The sequence below is a fragment of the Buceros rhinoceros genome, unplaced genomic scaffold, assembly GCF_000710305.1.
Source record: "Buceros rhinoceros silvestris isolate BGI_N320 unplaced genomic scaffold, ASM71030v1 scaffold1025, whole genome shotgun sequence".
NCBI lineage: Eukaryota > Metazoa > Chordata > Aves > Bucerotiformes > Bucerotidae > Buceros > Buceros rhinoceros.
This window is the reverse complement of record NW_010414321.1, coordinates 1-10,863: the sequence shown is the minus strand read 5'-3', so window position 1 is coordinate 10,863 and position 10,863 is coordinate 1. Positions and strand designations below refer to the sequence as shown.

General features: G+C 38.3%; 1 protein-coding gene across 1 annotated transcript in view; it reads left to right on the top strand.

The window, feature by feature from the left end:
• Positions 1–9,024, top strand: part of CFTR (cystic fibrosis transmembrane conductance regulator (ATP-binding cassette sub-family C, member 7)) — a gene marked incomplete at both ends in the record, with an annotated part of 55,422 nt that extends 46,398 nt beyond the window's left edge. Inside the window, 2 exons of the mRNA XM_010137035.1 lie at positions 1,193–1,293; positions 8,782–9,024. Coding sequence (XP_010135337.1) covers positions 1,193–1,293; positions 8,782–9,024 — 344 coding nt within the window. The remainder of the gene's footprint in view (positions 1–1,192; positions 1,294–8,781) is intronic.
• Between the last annotated feature and the right edge of the window lie 1,839 nt (positions 9,025–10,863).

Sequence of the window (10,863 nt, the reverse complement as noted above, 5' to 3'; positions counted from 1 at the left end):
TGGTTCTAACAATCCAGCTTTTATTTGATCATACTTAAGTGTAGAAAAGAAGTTATATAAAAGTGTACAATTTATCATGAATATTTTATTGTGTATGTAATGCCGTCCTCTATTTCTTGTATAAGGAGCTCTCCTGATTCTTACGAATCCAACCACACGAATACTTCTGTATGAAAATATGCTCCTACAGCACTTTCATTACAAAGAAGATTTTAAGTTCCCCTAAAATTCACAGGGAAACAATATCCCCTGCTGCCCTTCTCATTTTTCACTTTGTGCACTTAGTAGTTCGAGGATTTTTTTAGGAAAACTAGTTCTTGTGTTATTGTTTGTCTGGATAGTTTATTTGAGAAAAGGGGTTAGAAGCACTTCCTAAAAATGTGAAAATGTTCACCTTTCCACCATTGTAAACTTTACTGTTACAGGTAATAAATAGGTCCTTGCAGCAACACTAAATTCCTTTTCTTAATCTGTCAGCTTTTAGGAGGAGTATTTTGCTTTTGTTGTTTACTTCTATAATTATGCTGATAATGAGGTGTCTATAAGCAAAACAGAAGGAAGACATAGAATAAATGCAGAAATCATACTAAGGCATTTGGCTTAAATTCTCAATTCCATTTAACACATAGTGAGTGTAAAAATCAGCAGTGGAGTAGTTCAAATGCTCATATTGTATCGTATGAACTCATAAAGGAAAATCCCTGGAAAATCCCATGCTTATTACAGCAGACAGTTAAAGCAGAAGAATTTCTATCTGCATCTTTGCGGAACAGTAAAGAGAATGTGTCCAAGAAATGGAAACATAAACCAGTGTAACTATTTTGAATTTCGAAGTTGTTAGCTGTGGTCTTTTAGTTAGATAAGAGTCATTTCACAGAGTTGTGTGTGTTGGAAAAAGGAAAGTAAAATCAAGATTGCAGCAGCTTCATTCTCTTCACAGCTTAAGTACTAAGATTTAATTTTTTTCTTCTGCCAGAGCAAGATCAGGATTTCTAGTAAATTCAGTGCCAAAACCATGTTTTTAACTGATGATTAAGCTCTCAGTCCTTGTTATAATTAAAAATGCCTTGTTTTCACTGTGAAATAAAAGAGGAGAGGGTGTGACTGTGTATTTTAAGATATACATGCAAATTTTCTGGTTTGTATTGGCATTTTATTTGCATATAAATTGAATGTGTTTTTCTCTCTGCAGGTGATGGACCAGGAAGAGTTGGCATTATTCTTACATTAGCTATGAACATTATGGGAACCTTGCAGTGGGCAGTAAACTCAAGCATAGATGTGGATAGCTTGGTAAGCCTAAAATGCACTGTGCTGTGGATTCTTTTGAGGAATTGCCTTACTTTTTTGATTATTATTTGAGTTATTTTCAGAGGTGGCTATCATGGATATCAGGCAGATGGGTTAGCAAAGTTCCCCTTGTACCTTTCATAGGAACCTACTTGCTTTGATGCAATACAAACTGAGTTTTTCAATGATTAAAATTTTTCCTGGACTAGCATATGCAGCAGCAAATAATTGCATTTGAGTATTCAGATTACAGATGTAGCAGTGAAGGAAAAGCTTCAGAAAGTCTTGGAGATGTTTTGTTATGAATATATACCTTACTTGGTCTACTTAAAGGCTTTTCACAACATATCACAAAGGATGTTTTTGAGCTCCTTCCACACAAAATCAACAGTGATTTAAAAATCTGTCCTAGACTTCCCTGGGGATCTTTTTCTGGTTTCATGTAAAATACTCTCTGACATAAGTCTTTGGAGTTGTACATATTCACCCCTTTAATTTGTGTAGTCTGTTAGTTAGGATTGGCTTTAAAACAGAGTATTTTACAAGGCTAACTCATCATCGTCTATTTGAGCCATGAGAAACAGACAGGAAACTCGTAAATGAATGTTTGTTCTTGCAATTTTCATCATAGCTTAGCTTAAATGTATGAAACTTTTGGATGTTATTTTAAAATGTAATAGTACTTCTCTCTTTATGCTTCAAGCCTTCTAGGATTTATTTTAGATAGAATTCTTGTAAGAAAATACAGTAGTCTTATAAACAAAATAAACTTCAGAGAAAGAAAAATCTCCGACATCCAGTCATACCCTCTCTGAACCCTAAATCAGCTTCTCAAGCCAACGATTTCAGTATTGGAAACCAAACAGCTTTTACAGCAGATCTGGGAGACCGTTAAATCCAGATTAGCTGAAATGAGTTGTCATTAAAAAAAAAATAACTGGGGCAGAAGTTGGCAGTGAAGGAATATTTGCCAGTTTAACTTACTTGTTTTAAATAAGTGATTCAACCACTCTCATACTGAAGGAAATCCTTAAGAGCCCCCCAAGTGGGTATTAACCACTTGCAACATCTAATCTCTTGTTTACGCATGTGGCTGATGATAGTGCAGAAGGCTGACTGCCATTCAGGGACACATTTTTTCCCTATCCACCAACTGTTTTGTGCTGACCCTTTCCTAGCTTTGTAGACCAGCCTCTCTTGAAGGGCAAGCTCTCTGTGAAAGGGCTTCTTTGCTGTATCTGCAAGACAAGCCGAACAGTAGTTGTGTGACTGATAATGAAGTAAAACATGCAGTTGGTAAGGCCCAACAGTGACAACAATGTGTAGTCTGCTCCTGTTTGTAAACTCCACCTTAGCCCTTTAAGGCATAACGTGATCACTTCAACAATCTGAATAAGAATCATGTGCACGTATTGTATGGCTTAATACAAACTGAAGGTGTTTCACAAGAACAACAGAAAGTCTTACTGCAGGATTCAGAGGGTGCTGGACACACTAGTGTTTTAATAAAGAACTTCATCTTTTTTTAAAATACGGTGGTGTTAAAATATCATCTATTAGTAGCCATAAGGAAGTAACTCCCTTTCCCCTGAAAAGAAAGTGTCAAGTTGCTTTAGACATTTGTGAGTACTTTCCTTTCTATTAAGACAAACTACTGTACCGGAGCACTGCCTATATTATATTAATGAGAACCTTCTAAGGTGCATCAGTTTATAGGTGGATCCTCTGGACTTCTTTCAGCAGTGGGTAGCTGCCCACCCCCATCCCAAGGATTGTTAGGTATCCTAGATGAGAAACTAATAGATATTGCCGGCAGGATGGTTTTCCTGACATTCAAAAGGTGCTCCTGTGCACAAGCAGATCAGAATAGCTTCATGGTTTCAAGACAATAAAAGTGCTTCTCTAGGCAATGCAGATGTGTTATTTCCCACTGTTTGTATTCTCTACATTTAGCACTTCGCTCTTTAGAGTCTTTTACAGTTACTCGGTTACAGATGTTCTGCAAAGGCTTGCATGGGTGCCTGATGTAGTAGTCTATTTGGTTATACTCCTCAGAGGTTACCCACGCTTACAAACCTGCACACTGGCAAGCCAAGCCTGAGTGTATATCACACTAGTAGCCTTTTGTTGTCAGATAAGCTGGAGTGCTCTGCAAGTGGTTGAACCCCCTGTCCAAAGGCAGAGCTGCTGTAACTGGTACATAACATTAAGCTTGTAGAGTGTTGTTTTACAAGTTATGCAAGGTATGGGACATCAGTGAAATAAATGGAAGCAAAAGGAAAGAAAGGTGGGAGAACAGGGAATCAGGATCACATGGAGAAGGAAAAAAGGTACTGGAACAAACACTGGCCAAACAGATGTGTAGGTGGCAAATTTGACTGTATTCCACACAACCTCCTTCTTGAGCTTTCTGTGACACTGGCATGCCACTGAAGAAATCTGAGTTTCCAGGTTGGATTTTTTTTTTTACATAGACAGATATCCTCATTGAAGCAACTTCTCTTGAACTGGTTTGGCATTAACCGAAAAATCCCCATCGTCTTTTTAATACCCCGTAATGGTTTTGGCATTTCATTCTCTACAGCCCTGATACTTTATCTGCTCTGCTTTTTTTTTTGTTTGGGTTTTTTTTGGTTTTTGTTTTTTTTTAAAGTGGTCACTCTGATAGCTATCCATTGTTCCATTTAAAGCTACCAATTAGGCTAGATTTATCTTTTCACTTTGATCATTTCTGCTAATATCTCTTTCGCTGGTTTTCAGTCTTTTTCTTATCCCTCCAGGCAGTCTTGTGGTATTTTTAGGTTTTTTCTTTCATAAGGAAATAGAAAAGTTTTCCAGTAAGTTCTGCTTTCACAGAAAAGCATTGGCTAGTCCCAGTGGACAGTTTTAATGCTTTACAACCCCTCCTTCACTGATGTGTATCCTGCAGTAGCAGTGCTAAAACTAGGAAGGACCATTCATTTTACCAGAGAAAGAGAAAACACCATGCTTTTACTGTTGCCAAGATTACTTATGTAAGAAGATATAAAAAGACTCCCCCAAAGAGATATAAAACCACACTTGCTAAATCTCACAGTGCCCCACGGTGTACATAAGGGATGCTGAAGAATCGAAGTATTACATGGTAGAGAAGAAGATCAAAGAAAAAATTAGGACTGTGAAAAATAATGGTACTTTTACAACTGGTTTTCATGCTTTCATTTCTCTTTTGACCCATTCAATTGGTATTTGTTTTTTAACTAGGACATAAACTTAATATGCTTTTTACTACTGCCAGCAGAGAACCTGAGAACACCGTTAATTTCAAAAGTTTAGGTAGACTAAATACTTGACTGCATTGGGTCTGCATCAGAATGATAATTCTCAAACCGAGGTCTTGATCATCGGGAAGGGAACAGAATCGAGAAAAATCTGTTAGAAGATTTCTTTTTCTGCCTGCAAAGCAGTGTGAGAAAGAGCAAAAATTTCAGTACAAGTTTGACATGAACTAAGTATTTAATTTTTGCAGGAGAGGAGTAATGTCTATAAGTGCACCCAGAATGTGACAGCAGAAGATGTGAAACTTTGGTAAAACCGTATGGTCTGCTTGCATTGACCCAGTTTTCGCAGCGATTTAATGCACAGGGTTTTTTTACAAGAGCCATTGGACCAACCTCTCATTGGATCTCTCAGCTGCACACTGCACTTTCCAGGCCACATGTTTTTGAGGAGGTGATGTCTTGCAACATGGTCATTGAACACTCTGTGTGTCTGATCTGGAGAGGGTAACTGCTGTTGCCTAGCAGAAGAGAACACAGAGCTTGAGGAAATTATTTGTATTAGATTACTCATAAAAGAATTCCACTTTCTGGAAATGTACATTACATAATTACGTTATGAATTCTCCTTCAACATTAAGAAGAGTTTAAGTGATATTAATGAGAAGGAAAATTAAAGAATTTGCCATGTTATTAAAATCTCAATAAAATACAATGAGGCAAAGCTATAAATAGTATATTATGCTCTAGACATTTTTAGCTGGAAGTAGTAAATATACTCCTTTATTCTACAGCATTAATTAAAGAACGCAAATATAGCAGGTGCATTGCTGATGGGAATAATGGATAAGAAACTTGCTGTCACCTACACTATACCTGTCATTATGAATGACAGAAGATTTCTACCTGCAAAAGGAAGAATGGATACCTTTGTAAAACATTGCTGACATTTATGCTGGATTCTGCCCTGATCTAAATCATAATTCAAATTACAGAACCTGGAAAGCATCATTTTGAATTGATTTAGAGTATTAAGCTGTCTAAAATATCTGCATTATGTGATGTGACTGATGAGTCTGTCAGGGGAGCTGGGACATAGAGGTAAAATTTTCTGTTGTAAGGGAAGGCTCTTTGTCCAGCTGGCTTCATAGCAGAATTTAGCCAGTGAGAGACGGTAGGATCTCTTGGGCAGTTGTAGCAAATCCCTGCCTGTACAAATGTTCACAGCTTTTGATGAAGCCAAGAAAGACCTTAATTTCTGAAGTGGTGGTGTTTCTAGAGAGATAAGATTTCTGAAAACAAATGTACAATCAAACACCAGTTAAAATAAATGTGTGGTGTTCATTGTGGAATTCACTGTAGGCAGTCAGACAGGAAGAAAATTGTCAGTCTGATCCAAGGTCTTCCCATTTGTATCACCAAATTGAGATTACATTCATGATGATGCATTTTCATGTTGCACAGTGGCTGAGATGGAAATTGTAATCCTTAGGTTTGGGTGATAGCGTGCTTTCCAAACTTCTGTCACAATTGTGTCTCTAGACCCTGAGATGTAAACTATGATCCCAGTATTGCCTTACATTGAATATAAATTTGCTTCCATGTAGAAAATCCACCTAACAATATTTCAAGCTGGATCAAAAAGCAGGAAGGAATGGTAATACATCAAGTAGAATCCCTTTGTAGAAGGAATAAAAAAGCAGTTAAACAATGTTGAAGATGTATGAAGGGTTTTCCATAATGCCGCTAAAGAGAGACGTGTTACTGGAAACATAGATTAGAGAACAAATGCTAACAATAAGTCCCAGAATTCCTGGATACAGTAGCTATGCAGGTATCCATCTCTTTATTAATTTATTTTGCTAAGTAGTTTATGACCGATAAGAATTAGGCACTATTTTATAGTTTACTCTCATTGTTTACAAGGACAAATTTTGGTATTTAATTAAGTTAGACTAAGGCACTTAGGAACCTGAATGTGAAGTCACGTATTCTTTAATTAAGGAGCTGAAATTTGTTTCCTGAATATCAGCAGAAAAACAATAGGAAATTTTGGAGACTCTAGGACTACCAGCCTGAACAACGTTCTCCTGAAGTGTATTAGAATATATGTTACAGAATGGATTAGTTAACCAAAACAAGCTATGCATTGGAGGTTAAGAAGCAGATAGAGAAGAGACACTTGGCAAAATCAGAATTAGACTTGCAAATGGCCCAAATTTTGGATAAATACTTTATTTCGGTTTTCAATAAAAGACCAGTGTTTAATCTGGGGAGCTGAAAGTGGGGTGAAAGGTAGAAATAGGATTTACAATATCTGAGGAGGAAATTATATGCAAAGACCAGCCTAGCTGTGGGCATATAACTGAAGCACCTGAGTTAGAATCCTGGTCTCTCTAAATTTCCTGTACAGTTCGTGAAGGGACATATACACCACCTGTGAGTCAGTCCATCTAAAATCAGAGTCTTCAACTAAGTGTGACTGGGTTCTGTAGTTGGACGTTACATGTGATACCAGGCTAGAGCAATACCACCCCACACATGAGGTCCAGGTGGAACTGGACATGCCATCCTAGAGCTCATGAAGCACTAGCTGAGAAGCTGGAGATCTGGTAATGGCCACTTGAAATAAATCCACCAAGCTGGCAGTGGTGGTGGCATGTAGTAGAATAACATCTGTCACTTTTGGTTAAGAAGGAGAAATGAGAAGTCAATGATGCCACCATCAGTTTGTTAGTCTGACAGCAGCAGACTTTAAAAACTATTTTGAAGAAGTAATTAAAGATGCAGTGGTAACAGAGTGAATTCACTCAGGTTTGCTGACGTTAGGGTTGCATCAGACTAACCTGATAACTGTGTTTGACGATTTATTTTCCAGACAAAAATAATCTAGTAGATCTCATTTGTCTTCAGGAAAGCACTGGCAGTGGCTCTGTTTCAGAAATTATATAAATTAAGGAGATCAGGATAATTACAAGAACTGTAAACTAGTTAATGAGTTGGACAGAAAGGAAATGGCATTAAGCTCTAAGTATTAAGCTGTAGGGAGGCTACTCAACAAAGATTAGATTTGTGACTGAGCTCATTTAAATCTTTTTTGAATGCTCTCAACAGAGAAAAACATTCTATTGAAGATATCTGCCAAAGGTACAAAGCTGAAAGGCAATGTTAGCATAAAGGATGCTGGGAGTTGAGAGGTATTAGGTGACCTCAAATGGCAGATATAAAATAGATTTCGGTAACCAAAGTGCAAAGGTTTGAATTTAGGGACAGGAAAGATTAATTTGAACTAGGATGTTTGGAGAAGGAGAACATATGTTAAGAAAGAGGCTTAAACCTGGATTTTCTTTAGTCCTGGAGAACAACAGGTGACTGGATCTAAGGTAGCTCTCCATAAATTAATGGGGAAAGCAGCTAGGAAAAAGAACTATTAAGAGTTTAAAACTAATACATTTACAGGAACAAACTAGTCATAGACTTAAAACCATGTTTTTTGACCACCAGAGCTGTCAAGTTCTAGTGAAGTAGATGAACTCTTTATTAATTGATCCTTGATCCATTTAAAAACAAACAAACGAGGATCATTTCTAGTCCATGCTCCTTCGAAAATTCAAGACTGCTACGAGCAACTTCTGTCTGAAGTTCATGAACTACGGGACTTTGTTATTTCACCTAACAAACATATAATTACAGATACAAAATTAATTGCCATGGAACTTTCTACTCATATTTTTGGTAAAAACTATAGATAATTTCTCATAAATACTCAGATGTTAATGTCTGATGATTGTTCCTCTTTATGTGATGCTGCTGCTTTACATCTGTCAAATTCCACACAGTCTGCTGATCCTTGGAGTTCAGTGGTTATTCAAGTTTTTGGGTTAGGCAACCCCCTACAGGAGGAAGGGGGTTGTTTTCATGATCATACTTCGTTTTTACAAATACAGGTCATATACAGTTTTCTAAATACATTTTTAAAGGTAGAAAGAGCTATCGTGTCCATTTAAAAAGGAAGCAAGTGGAATTACAAGTTTGACCAATGTCAGTAGTGCAAGAGCAATACAATCTACAGCTCTGTACAAAGAAGTATCCGACCTTTGAAAATTATATCATGGTATAGCTTACACAGCAAAGAGACTCACCGTTCTGGCTGGGAATTAGGAATAATTTATTTCATTTGTTTTGATAGCTAAGTATTAATTACAATTAAAATACTGTTTGTTTTGATTTGTAGATGCGGTCTGTCGGACGAATATTTAAATTCATTGACATGCCAACAGAGGAGATGAAAAACATTAAGCCACAGAAGAATAACCACCTTTCAGATGCCCTTGTGATTGAAAACAGGCATGTGAAGGACGAGAAGAACTGGCCATCCGGGGGCCAAATGACTGTGAAGGACCTTGCGGCCAAATACAGTGAAGGAGGAGCTACTGTATTAGAAAACATTTCCTTTTCAATAAGTTCAGGGCAGAGGGTGAGACACTGTTTTGTTGTGTTTGATCTGACTTCTGTTGAGGTTAACTGTAGAAGTGTCATTATAAACCTATTAATTGACTGAAGAGTAGGTTGAGTTCAGTAAGATTTAGTAAATGAGATGATTGTCACAAAAAAAAGAAGCAACCTGAAGAACACACATGTCACCTGTCTCTTTTAAAAAGAGCTCATCTGTAGGAATATTGTCGACTAACAACAACAACAAAAAAAAAAAAAAGGAAAATTTGCCTCAGTTGTCCTAGAAATCTTGAGGCTATTTCCATGTCAGTAAAGCACAGCGGGGATGTTTGCTGGCAATGAGGAGCAGAATATACTGATAAAATACGTATGAGCATTTTCCAAAGTTGTATTCTTGTGCCTGAAGTTATCCTCCTTCTCCTCCTGGGAAAAGGGAAGCTTGCTGGTGAGCACAGGTGCTGAGGGCAGCCTGACCCAGGTGGAGCAGGGCACAAAAGAATACCCACCGCTGTGCCAAGGGTAACGCACTGCTGGCTCCGGCGGCTGGAGGGTGGAGGTGCTGTCTTTCCTGTTCGATGAGGGCTCTAAGCCACCCCAAATTACTACATTACAAACTATAAACAGTGCTGTTCTTTAGAAGACTGACAAACCTCTAATTAATCTTCATGTGTGTTTGGGGTTGTGCTCAAAAAAGATCTTTAGTTTCAGGACAGGTGAAGAGAATTTAACTATCCCATGTAGATGAGAAAACAGGTTCGGTGACAGGTCCCTGGCCTTGCCATGAGGCAGCTCTTTGCTCCTAGTTCGAATAGCACCAACCTCTGCCAGGTTTGGTAGATGTGTCTTGGTTTACATGAACTCTGAATATTTCGTCTACTAAGTCTGAGGGCACCAAAGTTCTGAAACTGGGGTTCTGACTTCTTGTAGCACCATCTTGCAAACAGTCTGCCTTTGGTAGAGAAGCATCTGTCATTCCTGGAGCATGGAGGTGTGAGTGCCACTGCAGTCTGTTTAATTTACTTCCTGGAAAATCCCTTGAGGAAATGGAGTATGGAAAATGAAAGATACTTTTGTACTATACAGAGAGGGGGCAGACCAACCGAAACAAAGATCCTTTTTACAATGTCTATGATTTAGGAACTTGATCCAATTTCAGTGATGAACCCCGAGCTTAGAGGTAGCATCTCCAGAATTGGAGTGTGCTCATTAAACTGGAGAGGATTGTCTCTGCCCCGTAGAGAAGCATGTGTAAAACAAGCAGGAAAGGGGAGAACTATTCTCTGCTGAGGGGGTAGAATAGAATAGAATAGAATAGAATAGAATAGAATAGAATAGAATAGAATAGAATAGAATAGTTCTATTGGAAGGGACCTGCAACAATCATCTGGTCCAACTGCCTGACCAATTCAGGGCTGAGCAAAAGTTAAAGTATGTTATTAAGGGTATCATCCAAATGCCTTTTAAACACTGTCAGTCATGGGGGATCGACCATCTCTGTAGGAAGCCTGTTCCAGTGTTCGACCACACTCTCATTAGAGAAATGCTTCCTAATGTCCAATCTAAACCTGCCCTGATGATGCAGCTTTGAACCATTCCTACGTGTCCTATCACTGGATACCAGGGAGAAGAGATCAGCACCTGTGTCTCCACTTGCTCTCCTCAGGAAGCTGCAGAGAATGATGAGGCCTCTTTTTCTCCAAACCAGACAAACTCAAAGCCCTTAGTCCTCACAGGACATTCCTTCCAGCCCTCCCACCAGTTTTGTTGTCCTCTTCTGGATGCATTCAAGGACCTTCACATCCTTCTTAAATTCTGGGGCCTGGAACTGGTCACAGTCCTCAAGGTGAGGCCGCACCAGTGC